Below are 25,014 nucleotides of genomic sequence, written 5' to 3'. Positions count from 1 at the left end.
GCCCCATATGCTGCCTGGGGCCCCATATGCTGCCTGGGGCCCCTGTGCTCTGCCTGGGGCCCCTGTGCTCTGCCTGGGGCCCCTGTGCTCTGCCTGGGGCCCCTGTGCTCTGCCTGGGGCCCCATGTTCTGCCTGGGGCCCCATGTTCTGCCTGGGGCCCCATGTTCTGCCTGGGGCCCCTGTGCTCTGCCTGGGGCCCCTGTGCTCTGCCTGGGGCCACTGTGCTCTGCCTGGGGCCCCATGTTCTGCCTGGGGCCCCATAAGCTGCCTGGGGCCCCTGTGCTCTGCCTGGGACCACTGTGCTCTGCCTGGGGCCCCATATGCTGCCTGGGGCCACTGTGCTCTGCCTGGGGCCCCATATGCTGCCTGGGGCCCCTGTGCTCTGCCTGGGGCCCCATATGCTGCCTGGGGCCCCTGTGCTCTGCCTGGGGCCCCTGTGCTCTGCCTAAGGCCCCATGTTCTGCCTGGGGCCCCTGTGCTCTGCCTGGGGCCACTGTGCTCTGCCTGGGGCCCCATATGCTGCCTGGGGCCCCTGTGCTCTGCCTGGGGCCCCATATGCTGCCTGGGGCCCCTGTGCTCTGCCTGGGGCCCCTGTGCTCTGCCTGGGGCCCCTGTGCTCTGCCTGGGGCCCCTGTGCTCTGCCTGGGGCCCCTGTGCTCTGCCTGGGGCCCCTGTGCTCTGCCTGGGGCCCCTGTGCTCTGCCTGGGGCCCCTGTGCTCTACCTGGGGCCCCTGTGCTCTACCTGGGGCCACTGTGCTCTGCCTGGGGCCCCATATGCTGCCTGGGGCCCCTGTGCTCTGCCTGGGGCCCCATATGCTGCCTGGGGCCCCTGTGCTCTGCCTGGGGCCACTGTGCTCTGCCTGGGGCCCCATAGGCTGCCTGGGGCCCCTGTGCTGTGCCTGGGACCACTGTGCTCTGCCTGGGGCCCCATATGCTGCCTGGGGCCCCTGTGCTCTGCCTGGGGCCCCATATGCTGCCTGGGGCCCCTGTGCTCTGCCTGGGTGTAGGACACTGGTGACGTCACTTAGCTCCGGACATTAGCTCCGGACATTAGCTCCGGACATTATCTCCGGACATTAGCTCCGGACAAAGCCACGGAAGTTGGCACAAATTGCAGGAAGTAGTATTCTAGGCAATTATATATTAGATAAGCGATCGAACAATCCCACGTCCAAGCAAAGTGGGGGTAATAGGACAATTGCCCTGCAAACAAATGTGGGTAGGGGAGTGACTTAAAATAACGCAGAATAATAATAATAAAAAAAAGTATAATAATCTTGAACCACGATGAGAAGGTCCAAGTGGAGAAGTTGGTGGATGTGGTGTGTAGGTGAAAGAGGCAATTGAGGAGTAATCCAATACTTTTGTGGGGTTTTTTTTTCGTGTTTTTTTATTTTAGTTTTTGTTTTAGGTAACTGACTTAAAAGAAAATATAATTAACAAAAAAAAATAGCAAATTAGAACCGGAGTTGGAGGTCCAAGTGGAGGAGGAAGTGAAATAGGTGGAGGCTGATGTGGTGGAGTAGGTGGAACAAGCAAAGGAGGAGGTAGCCAACACAGTTTTATTTTTTATTTGGCTACAGGATCTACCGCCGCACCGTGCAATCTACCCGTGTCTTGTTGTCAGCTCACTGGCTGAAGAAATTCCACGCCAGGGAGCTCCTTTGATCTGGCTTTGTTCTAATTTCCTCGGTGCAGTGGCCAGTATCGGCCAATATTCTGACTAGGGGCCGTTTGTTGTACTTTTTCACCTTGCTCCCTCTTTTGTTGTGTCGTCAGCGTGACCACCCCCTCTTGCTTTGATCTGCACAAGACATTAGTTTGGCCTTCTCTCCTTGTGGGGTATAGGACTTCGTCATCCAACGCATGATCTTTCACGCACTCCTCACCCCTACTCTCCTTGCCCCTTTTCACATAGCAAAAAGACGCTGAAGTTGGCAACTGTTTTGTCATCTTCTGAGATGTTCTGCGGTGGTCCACTGACCGTGTGCACTAGCACTCCCATGTCCTCATCCTCCATCATAGCAAGTCGTTGGGCATCAGTGCACTCAGTTTCTTCCACTTCTGTTGCAGAGCCAGGTGGATGGGCCATGGAACCCCAGCGAGCGGTCTCCTCAAAATGCAGATGAGACTGCTGCGTGTCTTGGGGCCCAGACTGCTTGCCTGATTTGTAAAGAGTAGTAATGAGCGAGTGTACTCGTTGCTCGGGTGACCTCCAAGTATTTATGACTGCTTGGAGATTTAGTTTTCATCTCGGCAGCTGAATGATTTACAGCTACTTGCCAGGCTGAGTACATGTGGGGGTTGCCTAGTTGCTAGGGAATCCCCACATGTAATCAAACAGGCTAATAGTTGTAAATCATTCAGCTGCCGCGTTGAAAACTAATCTCCGAGCACTTACAAATACTCGGAGGTCACCCGAGCGTGCTAAGGAAAACCCGAGCAATGAGTATATTCGCTCATCACTAGTAAAGAGGTGAGGTCGAAGCCAGATGACCTTGGTCCTCAGATGCCAACTCTGTGCTTTCTGCAGGGGACTGGGTGGAAGGAACTGGAGGCACTTTCACCCATCTAATCTAACCCCGCCTCAACATGTCCTGGCCTCACCATTTTTGTAGTGGTACTCGGCCCTACGAAATTATGCAAAATGTCCTGTCACCTGCATGCAGCAGAGGAAGGTGTTTAATTTGAGCACGTAGCAGGCACAGTCCTCTCCCTGCTACAGCAAATGCTACATCAGCATCACAACAGCCATGTCCTCATCTTCTTTGATGCTCTACTCATTAAACTTGACATCTTGGCACTGTCCAGGTTAAAAACTGTTTATCCCCCAGACTTGGATTACGGCGTGGGACAGAACGACACAGGTGAGGGATATTGTTGTTTTTTATTTTTGTTTTATTACAGGAGAAGAGAGATTGAATGGAATAGGCGTTAGGTGAATATAACTGTTTGTTAATTTTAAATTTAAAAAAGTGTGTTTTGTTTTATTTAAAATAAAAGAATTTATTTTTGCTCTGTGTTTATTTACAATACAACTATAGGATTAGTAATGGATAGGTGTCTTATAGACACTTCTCCATTACTAATCTGTGGGGTTTATGTCACCTGACAATACAAAGGTGACATCAACCCCCCAAATATTACCCCACTTGCCACCACTACAGGGCAAGTGGGGAGAGCCGGTCAAAGTGCCAACATTTCTGCTATTTCTAGGTGTGTGGGGGGGTCAGCAATATCCATGGCTCCTTACCAGCCTGAGAATACCTGCTCCCAGCTGACTACTTTAGCTTGGCTGGTTGTCAAAAATGGGGGGGTACCCCACACCATTTTTTTAAAATTATTTAAATAATTAATCTGAGTGGGGACCTCTCTGTTCTTGATAACTAACCTTACTGATTGCTATGGGTTGCAGCCCCAGCTATGAGGTTTGCCTGGATGATTATCAAAAATACAGGGGAACCCATGTTTTTTTTTTTTTTTAGTTATTAACAGCGCAGGCTCCGGCTGATGAATACTCCCATTATTAGTGGCAGCATACTCCCTGTTATTAGTAGCAGCAGGCGTAGGCTGATGGAAGCAGTAGTCCCATCAGCCAACGCCAGTGACCGGAGGTAAACTTTATACCTCTGATCACGGCTGCAGGCTCACTCTGTCATTTGACAGCTTGGGAACTGTGGCTGTCTGGCCAGCGGTAATTTTACTGCCGATCAGAAGCGGTGTTTGCTTGCTTGACAGCGTGACATAGACCTGGTGTTCGGGGGGGCCGAATCCGAACAGTAACATGGACTTCCTGGTGAAGTCTGGGTTCGGTGTCCATGCCCGAACAGTAGGTGTTCGGAACGGATGATGAACTTTACCATTCAGGTTCGCCCATCTCTAGTTTTGTGTTGTCATACTTTTTGTCTATCAGAAAATAAAAAAAGAAGTTTTTGATCATGGAAGAAAAGGAGGAAAAAACTAAAGCACAAAATCAGAGTTCTGTTTTTCTGCACCAAAGTTCCAAATTTCCTGAATGAATATATGTCAGCAGGTTTTTGAAATTTAATTGGAGAACTGCATAATATAGGGGCAGAAACCCTGATCCATCGATGTGCTGCAGTTTCAATACAATCAGTGTTTTATCAGCAGGAGCGTATCACTAAAGGACGACCAAGTCTCACGTGTAGGCCAGTTGGGCTGATCAGTGTAACCCCGCCCCCACCACTGATTTGCAGCTTACTGATAATGTGCACAGAAAGATGTCAATCAGGAGTGTAGTAAAACCACCAGACAAACACTAAATCAGGGATGGGGAACGGGTCTCAAACAAATATGGGAAGTCCAGAGGCAGAAGGATCACCAGGGTATACGGGTCAGCTGCTCTATCCTGGAAGCATGAGGGTGTTAACCCCCGCATGACCAGTCCAGAGAGGGAATAACAGAAGACAAACTCCGGACTGGATCATGACAATTACGATGTTTAGCTCATTCTCCACCCACCTAACTTGATTGACAGCTTGTCAGAATCTCTCTTGCAGCAGAACTCGGCACAAGCTGCAGTGGGAATGCTGTAGACTGAATACACTTGGGACTCACTTTCACTCTTTAGCTTGACTCATCTTAATATCAGGATTATTCAGCCATTTTGATGTTGTATTTCAAAATAAGGACACCTCTCTTATTGGATCTAAGAGTGTCCGATCCACTTTAGCATTCCTTTGAAGTCCACAACAGAGCATTCTGCTCACTATGGAAAAAAAATACAGGAATTAACACTCTTGTCCTTTGGGCTACTCAGGGTAAAATTCATCAACACTGGCGTAAAGCACAATTATGTTACGACAGTCTTCCTAAAGTAGAAAATGGCAAATTCTTTAAGAAAGAGGCCTACTACTTAATGAATTCAGCCCCTCTTTTAAGTGGCGTGTGCCTCCTTGCTCTACGCCAGAAATGCTACTCCAGTCAGGGACTGGAGTAGCATTTCTGTCTTACAAAGCAACTGCATTTTTTTAAGAATTTGACAGGTCGGCATGGTCACTCCCTGTCCCACTCTAGCTCCACCTATTTGGGCAGAGGGGAGTCAAACTGTCGAAAAAGCCTAAAGTACAAATCAGACCACAATAAATGGGACTGGTCGCAGCTCTCCTGACCCAAGCGATACAGCTTTGTAGAAATGCATGAAGCTATCACATTCGGGTCGGAAGACCCTCTGTCAATCTGTGAATTAGCACAATGTGCATAGATGTCTGAATTGGCTTTTCATTAGAATCTTATCCACGACACTGGAATGGAAAAGTGGATTTTTCCATTTTACTAATTTGTCCTGTGGCGTTTATCCTAAAAGGGGTCTGTAAGGTTTTTATGAGACTTATTTCTAAGCCTGTCAGTAATTTGCTTCCACTTAATTTTTGCAAAATCGAGTACAAACGCAGAAAAATAGTGTAGTCATGAAGGGTTCATAAAACGTGCTGGCACCAAAGCTGCCACTTTTATCTTGGTCACAAGGCTATTATTATTTGAGGAGAAAGCTGACTTTTCCACTTTTTTTTTCTTTTTGGCGCGGAGGCGAAAGCAAGATGGAAATTCTGACAGGGCTGCAAATAAAAATGCCAAGGCAAACAAAGAAAGCTGCGGCAATGGTTTTTATTAGAAGGTCTCGCTCCAGCAGTCGAGCAGAAAGGAAGGCAGAGGCTGGCCTGCAGCTAATCTAACGGAGCCGTCTACTCTCCGATTATCCCGAAACACTCTCACTCCCAATACTAAGTGAAGAGGTGTCATTGAGGAGGGGGCCAGCTGTGTGGAGGCCCCTCATGCTCTGCGATTCTCATTTGTACTTCATTCTCTATTATTTTCCCTACATTCTGACACACAACTAAGTTGTAAATTAATATTTTATGTGCTCAGTATGTATTGTGAATTTAAAAGAACCAGTGAAGAATGCCCCCTTATTATTTTCTATGTCCTATCATAACTCATGTGTTACAGCACCCCCACAGGTGGGGAGGAACTATTGCACTGTCCTGAGCTTCTTATTAATAAAATACATTGACACTTACAAATCACCAGAATATGTGACAAGTAACAAGCATGGTCTGATCGTTGAAGTGACCCAAGACCTATACTGCTGAATACAATCTTTTGTTCCCTGTTTTCAGCCAGTTCAATTGGAAAACTAGAGCCACCCGCTCACCAGTCAAATAAAAAAATCCAGAAAAAATTACGTTCACTGCATGTTTTCAGTTCTAATAGTTTCACATCCATGTGTATAAATTACATTACTTTTTGTTAAATTATCTTTTTTTACCTTCTTCGTTCCCTTTTGCAACTGGAGGTCTTAACCTCGCTTAGAGGTTGCCGTGGCATACTGCCAATGGGGCAGGCCACCCAGTTGCTATGAGGCCCTTGTGCTGGCACCTGGCCCTTCTGTCCGTGACGTCATCAACCGTTCAACTGTATCGACATTCTGTATGCTGACACTGTTGAAAGCAATGATGGAGGAGGGAGCATCAGCTGATGATCTCTCCTCCCTCATTCTTCTTCGTCGTCTGACTTCTCAGCGCAGTGAGAGCGATGTCACTACATGGCACCAGCTGCGCTGAGAGGTGCGTCACATCAGAACACTCTTCGCAGAGACTGGAGCAGTGGGGGAACGAGGAGGAGAGCTGAGTATTGTATATTTTTTTTTTAAACCGGTGAATACATTGTTGTGGCCATAATACTGTAAAGTGGACTATGGGGAGTTAATTTTACTAAATCGAGGACTATGAGGAGTGCATTATTCTATATGGTGGACTATGGCGAGTGCATTATATGATATGGGGAACTATGGGTGTGCATTATACTATATGGAGGACTATGGGGTTAATTATGCTATATGGAGGACTATGGGGGGTGCATTATATTATATGGAAGACTATAGGGGTGCATTATATTATATGGAGGGTGCATTACACTATATGAAGGACTATGGGGGTTCATTATATTATATGGAGAATATGGGGGAGTATTATACTATATGGAGGACTGTAGGGGTGTATTATACTATGTGGAGGACTATGGGGGTGCATTATACTATATGGAGGAATAAGTGAGGCCCATCATACTATATGGAAGGTTATGCGGGCGCCATTATACTACAGTTGAAACCAGAAGTTAACATACGCTATATAAAAATACACATATGCATGTTTTTCTCAATATCTGGCATGAAATCAGAATAAACATTTCCCGTTTTAGGTCAGTTGGGATTACTATAATTATTAGTTGCCAAATGCCGGAGTGAGAGAGCGAGGAATGTATTAAGGCATTTTTACTACTTTCTGCAAAGTTAAAAGTTTACATACTCTGTTTACTATGCCTTTAAACAATTCTGGACTACCCATATGATGATGTCATGTGTTTGGAAGCTTTTGATAGTTTTTTTGGCAACATCTGAGTTAATTAGACACACACCTTTTGGATGTATTTTAATGCACACTTGAAACACACGGCTTCTCTGTGTAGCATCATGGCAAAGTATTAAGAAATCAGCCAATATATCAGGAAGAGAATTGTGGACTTGTAAAATCTAGCTCATCCTTGGGTACAATTTCAAGATACCTGAGGGTGCCATGTTCTTCTGTACAAACAAATATATGCAAGTACAAACAAGATAGGAATGTCCAGCCATCATACCGCTCAGGAAGGAGATGGGTTCTGTGTCCCAGATATGAACCTGCTTTGGTCCGAAATTTGCATATCAATCCAAGGACAAAATGAAAATACCTTGTGAAGATGATGGCAGAAGCTGGTAAGATTTTTTTCAATATCCACAGTGAAAGGATTTCTGTATCAACATGGGCTGAAAGGCCACCCTGCCAGGAAGAAGCCGTTACTTCAAAAGAACATAAAAAAGCCAGATTAATGTTTAGAACAGGAACAAAGACCTTAATTTATGGAGACTTGTCGTGTTTTCTGATGAAACTAAAATTGAACTTTTTGGGCATAATGACTATCGTTACATTTGCAGGAAAAAGGGCGAAGCTTGAAAGCCTAAGAACATCATCCCAACTGTGAGACAAGGGGGTGATAGCATCATGTTGTGGGGTTGTTTTGCTGCAGGAGGTACTGGTGCACTTCACAAAATAGATGGCATAATGAGAAAAGATAGTGGCAATACTGAAACAACATCTCAAGACATCAGCCAGGAAGTTAAAGCTTGGGTTGAAATGGGTCTTCCAAATGGACAATGACCTGAAGCATACTGCCAAAATGGTAACAAAGTGGCTTAAGGATAGCAAAGTCAATGTTTTGTAGTGGCCATCACAAAGCCCTGATCTTAATCCTATTGAAAATTTGTGCAAAGCTGAAAAGGCAGGTGCAAGCAAGGCGATCTACAAATCTGGACCAGTTACACCAGTTTTGCCAGTAGGAATGGGCCCATATTCTGACCAACTATTGTGAGAAGCTTGTGAAAGGATATACCAAATGTTTGACGGAAGTTATTCAGTTTAAAGGGAACCTGTCACCTCGTTTTGCCACTATAAGGCTAGTTTCACACTAGCGTTTACCTGATCTGCGGCGGGCTGCGGACTTCCTCCGTGAAGCCCCGCCGCACCTCCGCTGCTAGCTCCGCCTACTTCTGCATGCGGCCTGTGTACCTATATTTAACATTAGGTATGCAGGTCCTGCCGCAGTATGCATTTTGACGCTGCAGATAGAAAAAAAAAAAAAAAAAATGCTACAGGCTGCGTCCTACGCTGGTAGCTGCAGCGTCAAAACGCCGCATGCGGCAGCCTCCGCATACTGCGGCACGACCTGCGTACCTAATGTTAAATATAGGTACACAGGCCGCATGCCGGCCGCATGCAGAAGTAGGCGGAGCTAGCGGCGGAGGGCGGGGCTTCACGGAGGAAGTCCGCAGCTTGCTCCATACGCAAGTGTGAAACCGGCCACTGTCTTTCGGGGCTTATCTACAGCATTCTATAATGCTGTAGATAAGCCCCCGGTCCGAACTGAAAGAGAAGAAAAACAAGTTTTATTATACTCACTCGGGGGTGGTCCGGTCCGATGGGTGTCGCAGGTCCCGGGTCCGGTGCCTACCATTTTCATGCAATGTCCTCATCCTGCTTGCTTCGTGCCGTGCTCCTGCGCAGGCGTACTGATGTGCCCTGTTGAGGGCAGAGCAAAGTACTGCAGTGCGCTGGCGCCGGGAAAGGTCAGAGAGGCCCACCGCCTGCGCACTTCAGTACTTTGCTCTTCCCTCAACAGGGCACATCAGTAGGCCTGCGCAGGAGCGCGGCACGAAGGAAGCAGGATGAGGACATCGCATGAAGATGGGAGGTGCCGGACCCGGGACCTGCGACACCCATCTGATCGGACCGCCTCCGGGTGAGTACTGTATAATAAAACTTGTTTTTCTTCTCTTTCAGGTCGGACCGGGGGCTTATCTACAGCATTATAGAATGCTGTAGATAAGCCCTGAAAGGCAGTGGCCGCATCTTATAGCGGCAAAACGAGGTGACAGGTTCCCTTTAAGGGCATTGGTACCAAATACTAATGAAATGTATGTAAACTTTTGACTTTGCAGTAAGTAATAAAAATGCCTTAAAACATTCTCTCTCTTTCATTATTTCGGCATTCGGAAAATATTAATAATTATGGTAATCCTAATTGACCTAAATTGGAAAAGGTTTATTCTGATTTCATGTCAGATATTGAGGAAAACTTGCATATGTGTGTTTTTATATAGTGTATGTAAACTTCTGGTTTCAACTGTACTGTATATGGAAGGCTATGTGGTAGCCAGTATAATATTTTGAGGGCTATGTGGGGGCCATTATACTGTGTGCAAGCATTTATATCATGTGAAGGTTTGTGTGGGTTCTGTCGTACTATGGGGGCCATTATAGTGTTTGGATGGCTGGTGCTGTTCATTATACAGGGTGTAGTGTATGGGGGCCATTATACTGCATGGAGGGCTGTGTGGGAGTCACGCTTGGGGGATCATACTGTATTGGGGTTACCGTACTTTGCTGCGGGAGTTAAGGTTGGGTATAGTAGGTCATCACACTGTGCGTGTGGAGGGTACTGTGGAGAAATTGACTGTGGGGGTATTATACAGCATTTGTGGGGCCTCATGATTTCTATGTACACCCATGAGCGTTTTTCCATTGCTTTAACTCTAGCTGCTCCGTCTAGTGTTAGTGGCTGCGGTGACAGCCATCTCTGTAACTGAACCCTTGCAGCCGGTACTGAGAACAGCTGATCGGCGGGGGTGCTGGGTGTTGCATACCCACCGATCAGGCTAAGGATAGGTCATCAATGTTAAAGTAATGGGGGACCTCTCTAAAGAGGATCTGTCACTGGGTTAAACATTTGTCAGATTTTGCTCTTAATTTATTCTCTCTGCTCCCACGAGTATTCATTTTTTTTTATAAATCCAATATATGGTTTCAGAGATATGAGCCTTTTTATTTAGTACTAATTTTTATAGGTTTAAGTAATGGAGTGTGTCTCACAGGTTAATAATGCAGAGGAGCCGAACTACTTGCCCCTGTGAATCCCGTGAGTCATGCCCTTGTAAAGACCATGAAAATGTGCACTAAATAAAAAAGGCCCATATCTCTGGAACCTTTATAGCAGATTTACAAAAAAAACCCAGAAGAAATAGTGGTAATAAAATAATAGTGAAAAATGGACTCTATGGACTTGTTGACACGTCCTCTTTAGGCATCACCAATAAGCAGTCTACCAGAGACTGGTGTTTGTGCCTAATGGTTACATATCTATATATATATAATCGTCTAAGGTCCACTTCCGTCTGTTTGTCTGTCTGTCACGGAAATCCAGCGTCGCTGATTGGTCACGCCCGGCTGGCCGCGACCAATCAGCGACAGGCACAGTCCGGCTGCGTATTGGCCCCTCCATACTCCCCTCCAGTCAGCGCCCACATACCGTTTTAGCAGTCCGTTAAACGGACTGCGTTACACCGCGGCATAATGCGGTGTAACTCGGTCCGTTAACGCTGCCATTACCCCTGTAAGTGTGACTAACTTTTTACTAATGATGCTGCCTACGCGAGACCGCTACATCATCACGGGTTATTGCCGCAAGGCATTACTGGGAACGGAGCGTCGCGAGGAACATCGCTAAAGGCCTCGGCTGGATCCGGGGGCCGCCGGAAGGTGAGTATATAACTATTTTTTATTTTAATTATTTTTTTTAACAGGTATATGGTGTCCACATTGCTATATACTGCGTGGGCTGTTATATACTGCGTCGCTGTGCTATATACTATGTGGGCTGTGCTATATACTACGTGGGCTGTGTTATATACTGCGTGGGCTGTGTTATATGCTGCGTGGGCTGTGTTATATGCTGCGTGGGCTGTGTTATATGCTGCGTGGGCTGTTATATGCTAGTTTCTAATAAGGTATTTTATGTCATAGTTTGCATACATTATATCGTTTACGGCCTGTACTGCGCTCTGTTTTTGCATGATGCTCAGAGCTGTAGTTTTCATATATTATTCCAGTTTGAATCAGATTTTTTTTTTTTTTTTTATGCTGTTTTTTCCTTCGGTTGTCTTCTGCGGATTCTGGGTGTACTACATGCTCTGCTGTAGTAAATTGTACAAGTCGTAGTGTTTGCATTAGAAGGTATGAGTTTAACCTTGCAGCCGTCCAATCAAAATTTTTAGATTTTTTTTGTGTGATTTTTAAAAGGAGAATATAGGATATTTGGAAATGCAGAAAGAGAAAGACTGTTGAGTATAAAATTATTATTATTATTTATGTAGAACCATTTAATCCTTTTCCTTGAAATATAAAATCTTTAGCAACCTTGATTAGGGTAAGGTTTGGCTCGTTGACTTTCGAAAGGTCCATTTACACTGGACAGGTTCTGCTCATGTACATGGTTCATAGACGTTTGTCTGAGTGGATAGGTGCTTTTTTATTGGCCTGTTCATGTGGCGTGATATTCCGTATCCGGTTCTGTTTAATGATGTGTGTCGTTTTTTTAAACCTAGAGAATTTAATAGAGATATCGGTATTATTGGGGCTTTATGAAGATATTTCAGGATTTCGGCTCTGGTCATGGTTCCGTGCATTATGTGTATTCCGTTAGTTATTGGGAATACGTCGCTGTCGTTGACACTGAGGAGCGTTGATGAGTCGTAGCCTTTAATAATGGGTCTTGATGACGGCTGGGGACACGTTGCAGCGAGATGCCATTGTAGTTTTCCAGCCCGCCATGTATTGTTGAGGCCCTCTACGCTGCACATGTATAAACAACCCTGGCTTTGATTAATGTGCTTGTGTCGTGCTGCTCCAGACTTGGGAGATGGAGGCTGGGAAGTAATTATAGTGGCTGGCACGGCGCCAGTGTGCACATACATGTGGGTCTTGTTCCGAATGTTAATGCTGGAATTGCTGCTTTTTGACTCTGAGGCTGCTTGAAAGGAAGGAGGGGGCACCGTAGAGGGGGAGATGAAGCTGAGCGAGCAGCATGTTAGTAAGACGCCAATCTCCAACATACCTCTGTTCTTTTGGCTGACTTTCAAACTCTGGGGTATGGGAAGAAGAGGGGGGGAATGTAACGTCGCGTTAATTGTAACGGGGTCCTGATGTGAGAATGTTTTTGTGACACATGAAAGAATTTCGAAGGAAGGAAGATCGGTTTAGTGTCAGATGCAATTACATAACCAAAGCTTAAAGAGTCTGAGGCTGTTGATACCTTCGCCCAGTCTGGGGAGGGGGGGAGTGACCGTGTATGTGTGTTGTGTGCGCGAAGGGGGAGAGTGAGGGAACCTCCCTGTAAGGGCATTTCCAAACCCAGTGCAGCGAAGGCCCAAATGAGCTTGCAGGTTGTCCGCTCCCAGGCTTGCACAGAGGTTTTCTTGGCACGGCTACAGGATGAGGCTTATACTGTGCACAAGCGACATATTGAAGCCGAGAGCCTGGTTGCAGAGAGAGGCGGCTCTGCACACAATGTAGCGTTTCCTAGGATGGTTGGGCGTCACCTTTCCGCAGGTATTTCACTCCCTGTCAGTCCCCCCGACCCGCTCCTCCCTTCCTCTGCCCCAAGCCACAAAAATATTGTTAGCAAATTGCTTGAAATCTGTAAATTGCATAACATCTCTCGAAGGCAGCGGCGTTCTGAGCTTTTTTTTGGCTCTAGTTCAGGTTTCAGAAAATGGCGTCTTCACAGGCTGAGCTGCTTTCCTCTCGTTTGCTGCTTAAGAGGAAAAAAAGGCAGAAAATAAAAAGGAAGAGATTATGTGCAGCGTTCAGGGCTTCTTAATAAGCTGGTGCTGATTTAATTGGTTATGGCTTTCACCGCTCTCCCCCCCCCCCCCATCCCATAACCACCATCATGAACGTCGCATTTGTTTACTCCTGATTCGGGCTTTATGACCGAGGAAAAGTGAGATGTTTGTTTGTTTTCTGCAGCTCGGAAACGCGTGCGCTGCTGGGCCAGCGAGGGTTAATGGCAATGTCTGCTGTTTCTCGGGATTGCAGTCTGCATTTTATTTTTGGCCGCCAGCTCCCGACATTAGCGAGTGGTGCTTGTGTGACTGTGTGCATAGTGGTCACAGTGGGCGTCCCTGTGTTACTGAGTGGGAGCGCACATTACGAGGGGGGATGTAATTAGGGGGGAGAGCGTAATTGGCATCAGACGTGTTTACCGTCTGCTTAGGTACACGATTTAGGATCCCGTGCACGCGTAATATTCAGTTTAACCACTAATTGTCTTGTTTTTTTGCGTTTCTTGCTTGATCCCCCGCCCCATGTAATATATGATATTGTACATAATTGTGTACCACTCAGTGGCCCCTAATCCTAGCCACAATCCAGCTTCCTCGGATCCACCTACTAGGGCAGGTACATTTTACAGTAACCACTAAACATTGGGTAAAAATACAATTTCCATGCATATCTTCCCCTGCTCATACCTGCGCCATTGCAAGACAATCTGGTTCCATTTGGGGACCTTTCATTTAGTTGTTCCATAGATTTTACATTTATTGGAAGTCTTACTGCTTCCCGAGAATGTGGTCACTCTTTTTAGGGGTACCCGGTGAAAACATCCCCCCCTATTATATCTATATGCTTTACTAGGCCTTATTAATAAGAGTTCAACTGGACAGCCCCTCTTACTCCTCAGGGGATGAACTTCCCATGGCTGTTATAGTACAGGTGGGGCAGGTTCAGGCGCACATGTGCACTTGTATCAAATATTAGGCTTTAGGAACAGAAAATAAACATTCTATATGGTGTCTGTACTGTAAATATTATATTGTAATGTTGTATAAATATTTTTATATTATAAAAGAAGAAGAATCTGCGTCGCTCATTTGAAGAGTCCAAAGTGGCGTCCTTGTGAGTTCTCTACCTCCGTTCACAATCCTAGGCCCTTTAAAGGGAATCCGTTACCAGTTATTAGTCCAGCATCCTGTAGGGACAAAGACCCTGATTTCAGTGATATGTTACTTACTAGGCCGCTGATTTACTAGAGGACTAGTAAACCAGCTGCCGTCTAGTCCAACCCGCCCCCTCCCCCCCCCCATCACTAATTGGCAGATTTCTCTTTTATCAGCAGATTATCACTATAGGACTAGTAATCCTGCTGCCATGTAGTCTTCCATATTCATGAGTTCTGTAACTACACCCACACCACTGCATGGCAGCTTTCTGCCTATGCACAGTGTAAATAGAAAGCTGCTAATCAGAGGTGTGGGCAGGGTTATACAGTGATTGGCATTCAGAGAACTGCTAGATCTGCTGCAGAGAAAATAGTGATTTTATCAAAACTGCTGCCAGGAGTCCAGTGATTTACACATTTCTGGAATCCGGATCTCTGCCCCTACATCATCCTGCTCTAAGATGGGGTAGCAAAAACCTGATGAGATTCCCTTTTTGAGGGTTGCTGTCATAAGGTTATCTGCAGGAGCACTCCGCTTCCTTTTCCTCCTAGTTGATGGCAGCGATGTGCTCCTGATAAACGACACTTTGACATGGCTGCACCGCTGGTCCGAACTGTGTGCTGGTTTCCCTCTGAGGACTATAGGAGCTTAGAATTTCACCAGATCCTTTTATCCTTAGGAAGGCAATTGCATGTGTGCCATTCCCTGCCTAGGAAACTGGTCACCTCTGATAGCATGCAGAGGTGGCAGGTAACCTATGCAACAAGCAGTAATCCGAATAAAAGTCTACATTGTTGAGAACGGAGAGGATTTTTTCTATAAAGTAAATTGCAGCATTTATGATGTTGTAAAAACTTCTTTAAAACTGAAATAGAAGAGAGAAGATGGACGCATGTTATATCGTTAAAATAATTTTTAGGGAGCATCTGCAAAGAGTGACAGGCTCTCTTCGTGCCCACTTCAGGTTGTGCCTGTGCTCCCCCACATTTTTCACTCACTTTGTTTAATTAATCTTTTCTCTGCGGGACAGTCTCAATTGTCCATGGTGGGTGCTTAGCTACTTTTATGCCATGCACCACTCCCTCGACAATTAGTGCTCCCCTATAGTGCACAGAATTCGCTCTTCAGACCCTAAAATTATATACTGTCTACATGGGAGTATAAAATATGCTAGAGAGGTTGTTTATAAAAAGTAATCTATACTTTCGCACCTTCCCTACCCCTCATCCTAGCCCTGCCGCTGTTTTATTTTTATTTTTTTAGTATGGCTCTTTACAATGCTATTAGGTCCTATATTATCACTTGATATTCAGCATTATTCGCCGGCCCATGTTGAAGCTGTGAAAAGACAGGATTTGTTTGTACTTCTTAAATCTTGATGTGACCACTCTCTCCAAAATATCATTGAAACTATGTTCTGTGTTTTGCAGTATGCTACGACATGTACCTGCTTGGAGGGGTTGGGGACAGAAGCTCCAACAATAGCATGGCTTACTGCCACGTTGTATTGTAGGGTCATGAGAAGTGAGGGTCTCGTACAGATCACAGCGTGACCTTCTTGATCATCTTAGATGTGAACAAAAGGGAAAGAACTTTAATTTGGTAAAATAAACCTTATGGTAAAGTTGTCCTGCTTAATTTCCCTCCATTTCACGCCTATAGACCATTACATAGACAAAAAATTGTACGTGCTTGCCAGTCTGCCCCGGTTAGCCCCATCTCTGCCATTTTCTAGTCCATTAGGTCAGCCCAGTACACTCTTACACACAATTATCAGTGCCCAATCTTACATTCTGTAGACCATGAAAGGAAATACCGTTTGGATATATGTAATTATGTTGTTTGGTTTGTTTTTGTTTTTTTTCTTGTGTAGGTTCTGACATTTTTCCTTTTTTTTTTTTAATACTTTCCAGATCTCGGTCACAGTGGTCTTGGAGACCATTATGAAAATTCCCATTGGGGACCGCAGCCTACACTCAGAGGTGAAACCAGTTATAGCTGGGATAAAGTGATAATAGACAGGACTGACAAGGAAGCGTGGCCTTCCATTACAGGAACTGAGACTGAATCTGCCTCAGAATGTACTACAGACACTGACTCTGCCTCCAACTGTGGCTCAGAGAAAAGTAGCATGGCTACAACAAGTGCCCAAGGCAACTTCACTGGACATACAAAGAAATCAAATGGCAATAATGGCGCCAATGGAGCACTCATCCAAAGCACTTCTAACCAGAGTGCCATTGGAGCTGGTGGAGCAAATGGGAATGGAAACTTGGCAAGGGTTTGGGGTCAAGCGTCTGGCTCCAACTCTAGCGTTACACACTGCTCCTCTAGTAGTGGGGAAGGAAAGTTGGAAAGCATGATTGGAGAGGGTAGGAGTCAGAACTGCTGGGGTTCTTCCAACTCAAATACCGGCGTAAATCTTAACCTTAACCCTAATGCCAATCCAGCTGCCTGGCCTGTTCTTGGACATGAAGGAACTTTAAGTGGAGGTAACCCTTCAAATATTTGCAGTCCAGTCAGTGCCATAGGTCAGAATATCAGCAACCAGAATGGAAACACTGCAGGTACCTTAGGTGCTTGGAGAAATTTGCAGTCACAAGAGAGCACAGAACCACAAACGTCCACTTCTCAGAATGTGTCTTTCAGCATACAACCTCAGAACCTTAACACTGATGGACCAAATAACACTAACCCCATGAATTCTTCACCAAACCCCATTAATGCAATGCAGACAAATGGACTGCCCAACTGGGGAATGGCTGTTGGAATGGGGAGCATCATCCCACCACACCTGCAAAGCCTTCCTGGTGCTAATGGTTCAGTTTCCCAAGTAAGTGGAGTTGGTGGTGATGGCACAGGCAGTTCGGTCTGGGGTTTATCACCAGGTGGCCCTGCAACTGGAAACTGCAGTTCTGGGTTTAATCAGGAAACTGGAGATACTGCTAGTACAGCAGTAAATGCTAAACAAAATGGATCAGGATGTGTAGCTCAGAAAGATGGAACAGGTGTTAGCGCATGGGATTCAGGACCACCTACCAGCCCAGGAGTACTGGCATGGGGTAGAGGAAGAAGTAATGGAAATATGCATTCTGGACCTTGGAGTCAACCAAACCGTGGCACAAACACCAACATGAATGGTGAATGGGTTAAGGCTCCAAACCAGCATTCCAGTAATGACATCAATGGAAAAGGATCAACAGGGTGGGATAGTATTACCATTCAGAATCCTCCTCAGCAGGGAAGTGATCAAACTAACTCAAGGGCCAAATCTGTATCGTCTGGGGCATCATCAAACGACAGTGCTGGAAATCAAAATGAAGGAAGGATCGGAGAATCTCAGCAAGGGGACAAGAGTTCGCCAGATCAGGGGCAGATGCAGTTGCCAAGACAAGACCTTGATCCAAGGGTCCTCTCCAACACAGGTTGGGGACAGGTCCCAGTTAAGCAAAATATTGCTTGGGAATTTGATGAATTTCAGCGGCCTGACAAGAAGACTATTGGGACTGAAGCTTGGGGCTGTACAAACACACAGCCCCCAAACTCAGGGCGGAAGAGTGAAGGGTCCATCATGAACAGTACAAATACCTCTTCAGTATCAGGATGGGTTGGCCCCCAACCTATATCTGCTCCTGTAAATGCAGGTTGGGTAGAAAATAAAGCGCCAAATGGTCCAGGGGGGTGGGGAGATCCTGCAAGCTCTACTGTTGTCAATGCTGCTGCCAAAAGTGGTCACGCTTGGAGCGGGCCCACTAATCAAGAGGACAAGTCTCCAACTTGGAGTGAGCCTCACAAGTCCAAACCCCAAGGCTGGGGAGAGGGACAGAAATCAAATCCCAGCTGGCCAGCTGGTGGGGGAGACTGGAATGATGTCCCACCTGTTCCAACACATATGACTGATGGGAAGAAAAATGCAGCTGGGTGGGACACTGATGGAAAGTCTGGAACAGGGTGGAGTGAAAATTCCCGGGCTGGGACCAGTGGGTGGGGAAATGGCACAAGCACTAAGGCAAATCCGGGTACAGGCTGGGGGGAACCCTTGAAAACTCCTCAGCAAAACTGGGGTAACAAACCCCAAGACAACAATGTGAGTGGCTGGGGAGGTGCTACGTCTGTTAAACAGGCTGGATCCGGGTGGGTTGGAGGACCAGTGCCATCACCTCCATCAGTCAAGCAAAAGGATGCAAATTCTGACCCTAGTGGCTGGGAAGAGCCTTCACCACCGTCCATACGCCGTAAAATAGAAATTGATGATGGTACCTCAGCTTGGGGAGACCCGAGCAATTACAGTAGTAAAACTGTAAATATGTGGGATAGAAATAACACCGTGGTTCAGACTGTCCCATCACCGAACGCCAACACCACCCCAATCACTCCTCCAAGTACTAGTTTGGTTGAACCACAGCCACCTCATCAGTCAAGTGCCCAGCAAAACCGATCCCCGTTACTTGGTCCAGGTTAGTATTTTGTTTCATCATCTATATTTCTGTAAATTTCTTTGCTACTCTTATTTCCTTCAAGAACTTGAGCCTATGGGATTGTTATGAGTATAAAATAATTATATTAGCATGAAATCACAAATGTAACACTATGTATTTCATCTGTTTTTCTTAACGGGGCTTTTCAACAGACTGAATCAATTCAACAAATCTCAATCAATATCACTTTCTGAACATTTTTGCAATATTTTTGTTTCTCTCTGCTAGTTTGCCTCCACTATAATGTATCTTAAAGGTTTCATCCAAACATTAAAAATTATGCCATATTAACAGCACTGCTTAAATGGACAATGCTCCTTAGCATAATGGGGCCACATGATTACTTATGAGCTGTGACTTGTTTATAGATTTTCCCTGCAGAGTGGCGCTCACTACCACCCTATGTGCATGCAATTGCAACACCGTTTTACACACTTGTTTGTTTCCGCTCGGTGGGTGTACAACAGCGCCACTAAGCAAGGAAAAGGACGAGGAGACCTTTGTATTCTTATTCTTTAGATTTAAAGTGAAAGTCCTAGAGGTTAGAGTCTGACCAATCAAATCACTATTACATTTCCTTGTGATATATCATAATATGACAAGATAGGAATTCCCCTTTAACAGTATTTTTAATTCTAACAATTCATTGACCTGTCATGTGAACACTAAATTACTGGAAGGCAGTATTATTATTATTATTATTATTATTATTGCACCATTTATTCCATGGCACTTTACATGTGAAAAAGGAGTGTGTGTATATATAATAAAAAACAAGTACAGTAATTTAATAAATAATAAACAACACAAATCACGACTGGTACAGAAGGAGAGATTACCCTGTCCATGAGGGCTCACCGTCTACAAGAGTGAATATAATTGGTCAAATCTGTCGCTGTCTAAAAGTTCCAACGTACAGACTCATTCAGATATTTGGAGACCTGTAGTCTAGTTGCAGCCTAATAAAATATACATAATAACACTGGGATAAGAAGTGAAAGATAATATAATATATCAAAATCATGATAAGAGCTCTTTAAAAACAGAGTTTTACATCTTAGACATTGATTGCATTTGGTGTTGAACTGATTTGTCTAGGAGTCCACCAGGAAATTCACCTGTTCTCCTGTGGCCAGTCCGAGCCTTGTTGCATAACCACATGTCCAGTAGATCTTCCTGTGGCCAGTCTGAGCCTAGTTGCATAACCACATCTCCAGTAGATGCACCTGTTCTCCTGTGGCCAGTCCGAGCCTAGTTGCATAACCACATCTCCAGTAGATGCACCTGCTCTCCTGTGGCCAGTCCGAGCCTAGTTGCATAACTACATCTCCGGTAGATGCACCTGTTCTCCTGTGGCCAGTCCGAGCCTTGTTGCATAACCACATCTCCAGTAGATGCACCTGTTCTCCTGTGGCCAGTCCGAGCCTTGTTGCATAACCACATCTCCAGTAGATGCACCTGTTCTCCTGTGGCCAGTCCGAGCCTTGTTGCATAACCACATCTCCAGTAGATGCACCTGCTCTCCTGTGGCCAGTCCGAGCCTAGTTGCATAACTACATCTCCGGTAGATGCACCTGCTCTCCTGTGGCCAGTCCGAGCCTAGTTGCTTAGCCACATCTCCAGTAGATGCACCTGTTCTCCTGTGGCAAGTTCGAGCCTAGGTGCATAACCATATGTCCAGTAGATGCTGGTCCGTCTCTGAGATCCTGAGGTCTCCCTTATTCCTCTCCTACTTGATGGGGTTCCTGAGTCATCCAAGTAGAGAAAGGAAGCAGACATGTCCATGTATGTAACGAGTCACTCTCTATTCTGGTATATGGGAGACTTGCCAAGGTTCTGATGACCCTTGTTTGTGACATTCAAGTGGATTCCCCCTTTTTTCTTTTTCTTGTTTTATATATTTATGGCATAAGCTATACCAACCAGTATATCAGAAAACTATCTAAATATGCATTGATAATTTATAGTTCCCGGATGTAGATGATATTTAGCAGCCTTTTCTATGAAATGAAAGGAAAGCTACTTAGCTGCCATTTCCAGCTAAGGAGAGGCGGCCCGCAGTTTGCATTTTTTTGGATTACTTGACAGGAAGTTGGTAGGAAAATCTCTCCATAGACTCAGCAAGACTCTGCATTCTTACATATTTTCAACTTCATAAATTCCTCAAACTTCTACATTTCTACTTACATTGTGGCAAATGTTACAGTACTGTGGCTACAATATATATGGCTACCCAATTCTGTGTGGCTGAACAACCGAATGACACCAATGTATTATAAATTTTTATTAGCATCATCAATGGTATTCTGCAGTGAGTAGTAATGCTGGGTGGGCTGCCTACTATGTAAAAATTAAAACTAAAGCTCCCAACATAAAGACCCGAACCAATGAGAACTTGACAGGGAATATTGGTAATGTAAAAATAATTTTTATTTATTTAATAGCAATAGTGACAAACATTTTTAAAAAAAATTAAAAAATAAATATATAGATAGATTCCAAGAAAAATGTGCACAATTCAAGCCGCAAAATAACAAGGCAAGCCAAATCCTCATAATATGCCACAGAATAAAATGGCAATCTATCACATATGCACACCAAAGGTAAATGAATAATAGATATATATATATAAAAGCGCATGTGTGCCAGTGATAAAAAGATATGCATCAATATCACAAAAAATCTCAAAAAGTCTCACAAAAAAATCACAAAAGATCATGGTGAAATAGTGACAGAATAAAGTGCTATGTGCAACAAATTAATCACCACCAGGGGAACATTTTGTGCAAAAATTACAAAAACACAGGCTGAAAAGCAATAGAAAGTGCTATGTGCAGATGCAATAGGGATGCCAATTACTTACAATAAATCAGGGGAATGATCCCAGGCTGCCAGCGGCTAGGTAATGTGCACCCCGACGCGCGTTTCAGACACGCAGTCCATCAGCAGGTTTTTGCTACTCCATCTGAGAGCAGCGTAAAGTAGGAAAAGAGACCCTGAATCCACTGATGTATCACTTAGTTTACTGGGTGCAGCAGTGGTGATACAATCAGAGCTTTTAGATTTAGAATGAAGCAGAGCTGGGAAAGCTAACCCCGCCCAGACAAAGCTTTCTGTGTATGAAGTTCATGGACAGTGAGGTGCATAGTTGTTAACCTCTTAGTGATAAATCTTTCACAGTTAGTAAACAGCACATACTTTGACATATGACACATCTGTGAATTCTGTGTTTTCAGCCTCTATCCCCTGCTGTCTTCAGATTACATAGCCAAAACCTGATGATATATTCTCTTTAAGTAGACCTTTTTATTCTTGTCGCTTGCTCTCATAATTATGGTAGAGTTCTCCAACACTACTTTTAAAGGGAATCTGTTACCAGGTTTTTGTCACCTTATCTGAGAGCAGCATAATGTAGAGACAGATACTCTGATTGTAGCAATGTGTCAGCTTGCTCTAGTTTCAATAAAATCCAGTGTTTTATCAGCAGGAGATTATCACTAGAGGACTATTAAACCTGCTGTCATGAAGTCCTTCTTGAGCTGTCTATAACCCCGGTAAACCTGGTGACAGATTCTTATGTTCAAATGGTGCATATTTTAGATGCCGTTGTACCACACAGTTTTTGAAGTAAAATGTGCTTCAGGAAAACGCCAGCAGAGTTTTACCTGAAGGTTCTTTTTTTATGTCTTTATGGACGTCTTTTGCAGTGGCTTTTTTTTTTAACATTCTGTATATATACGGTAATAAGTGGCGGCTTCTAATCTGAAGCTGCCAAAATAATAGACCAGTCACGTCCTTTAAAGGGGTTGTGTCATGTACAAAAGTACATTTTAATCAACAAATCTTGGAATAAAAAATAAACTCCACCATTGGATGTATAAATAAAATGTTCCTGTGCTGAGATAATCTTATAAATGTGCCCCTGCTGTGTACTGTGTAATGGCTGTGTCTGACCGTACAAGATTATAGTCTGATGGTATCACAGCTCCTGGGCAGGAGGGGAGCAAAAGAGTATACGGACAGGACAGCAGGGGATCACAGCTGATTCTTTCTGTGAGGTAGGACAGGTGTACTTTTTTTTGGGGGGGATCATGTGTCTGCTACAAAAGGACATGTGAAAAGGCATATGGATTGTAATAGGTCCGTGATCTGTCTGCAAAAATAAGTGTTCACATGCCCAGAAACTGGTGTGAAAAAACCCAAGTAGAGAGCCTGATTTATAACATTAGATTTCATTGAGTCACATTGACTTCTGTATCCCTGTTATGGATCCTTGTTCTCATAAAAGTCAATGAGGCCTAAAAATACCCACCTGTAATACGACTCCATTGACATCTCGCATGAAAACACAGATCTGTATTCTTAGGCCCCATTGATTTCTTTTGAGAGTGAATGTGACTCTGTAGTGGGCGTTTTACAAATTTATTCTGAGCAAAGTAAATTTCTACTCTATACAGTATATTTCTGTGTCTTAAAGGGGATATGCACTACTCTGACAATCCCTTAAAGAGATTCTTGTCATTTGCTCAAAAATTGAATTAAATGCCTTGTAAAATCACTAAGCTCCACCGATTCTGCTGCTCTGTTCCAGCTTGTGCTGTGTCGCTCCATTGTAGAGATATTCACATTTGTTGCTTTTGAAGCGCAGTATGTGATATTTCTGGTTGCAGTCATAGTGTGGGTATCTTCAAAGTCTTCTCTAGTGTCGTGCGCTTTTTACCCCTGCCTCACAGATTGCTAGATCAGCTGCCGAGCTGTGAAAGTGCACACACTCAGAGACAACTGAAGGAACCCCCAGTTGGACTACAACCGGAAATTTCACATACTACGCTCCAAAAGCAATAATTGTGAATATTTCTGCAATGAAGCGACCCAAAACAAACAGAAAAAGAGCATCAGAATCCGGGTTCCTGCAACTGGACTGCATTTTCATGGTGACGGGCTCCCTTTAAATGCTATATTCTCCAGAGTTAAATATAAATAAGAGAGATTCACCTCCTTCATCAGTGCCATTTCAATGATGTCGGAGCCTGGAATTGCAATAAATTGTTATGCCACGTGAACACTGCAGGCACTCTGCAACCGCAAAATGAGCTACAACGTTCACACTTCCTTCAGATGAACCTTTGACATCTGAAGGAAGTGTGAGAACTGCAGCCAATTAACAATTACTTATTGGCTTCATTGATCACATGGAATAACAATCTCAAGTAAGCCCTTGGAGTAGATGATATGTTATTTTTATTTTACACTTGGGAATATAGTTTTTAAGAAGGAGTTGTCCGAATTCTGGACAACCCCTTTAAGGTTTTTTTATGTAGGATAGCTTATGCCGATAAGACACTTTTAGGGTATGTGCACACGTAGAATGGTCCACTGAGGATTTTTCCGCAGCGGATAAGATAAATCCGCAGGGCAAACAACACTGCGTTTTTCCTGCAGATTTATCGCGGATTTACTGCGGATTTACCGTGGTTTTTGTGCGGATTCCACTGTGGTTTTACACCTGCGGTTTTCTTCTATGGAGCAGGTGTAAAACCGCTGCAGATTCTGCACAAAGAATTGACATGCTGCGAAATGTAAACCGCTGCGTTTCCGCACGTTTTTTTCCGCAGCATGTGCACTGCGGATTGCGTTTCCCATAGGTTTACATTGTACTGTAAATGCATGGGAAACTGCTGCGGACCCGCAGCTCCGGAAACGCTGCGGATCCGCAGCAAAATCCACAGCGTGTGAGCATAGCCTAAAACTTTGCGTATTCTTGTCCTCTTCAGTATGCAGCACGCATCAGTATGTGGGAGCCAAAATCAAGAATGGGTTCAAAACACTGATGGAAATGCTGACCCAAAAATGCACGTGTGAAGGTTGCTATACTGGAAGAAAAAAAAAAAGCTATGCATCACATAGTTTGAGGATCATATTTGCAAATTTGTGGCTAATCTTCTGTACAATGGGTAAAATTTGCAGCAAAAATCTTCCACTTCTCTGCAACATAATGTATATTGAATTTCAAAATTCTGTGGCTAGATTGCATTTCTGTGTGTGTATGTATGTATGTATGTGTGTGTGTGTGTGTGTATGTATGTGTGTGTGTGTGTGTATATATATATATATATATATATATATATATATATATATATATATATA

General features: G+C 44.5%; 1 protein-coding gene across 3 annotated transcripts in view; it reads left to right on the top strand.

Moving 5' to 3' along the window:
* TNRC6C (trinucleotide repeat containing adaptor 6C) overlaps nt 1-25,014 on the top strand; it is a 131,231-nt gene that overhangs the window by 74,710 nt on the left and 31,507 nt on the right. For all 3 annotated transcript variants that reach the window (XM_077251853.1, XM_077251855.1, XM_077251854.1), the window contains exon 5: nt 16,303-18,846. In XM_077251853.1, coding sequence (XP_077107968.1) covers nt 16,303-18,846 — 2,544 coding nt within the window. The remainder of the gene's footprint in view (nt 1-16,302; nt 18,847-25,014) is intronic.

The sequence above is a fragment of the Ranitomeya variabilis genome, chromosome 4, assembly GCF_051348905.1.
Source record: "Ranitomeya variabilis isolate aRanVar5 chromosome 4, aRanVar5.hap1, whole genome shotgun sequence".
NCBI lineage: Eukaryota > Metazoa > Chordata > Amphibia > Anura > Dendrobatidae > Ranitomeya > Ranitomeya variabilis.
The sequence above is the reverse complement of the archived record's forward strand: the minus strand, read 5'-3'. Positions and strand labels throughout refer to the sequence as shown.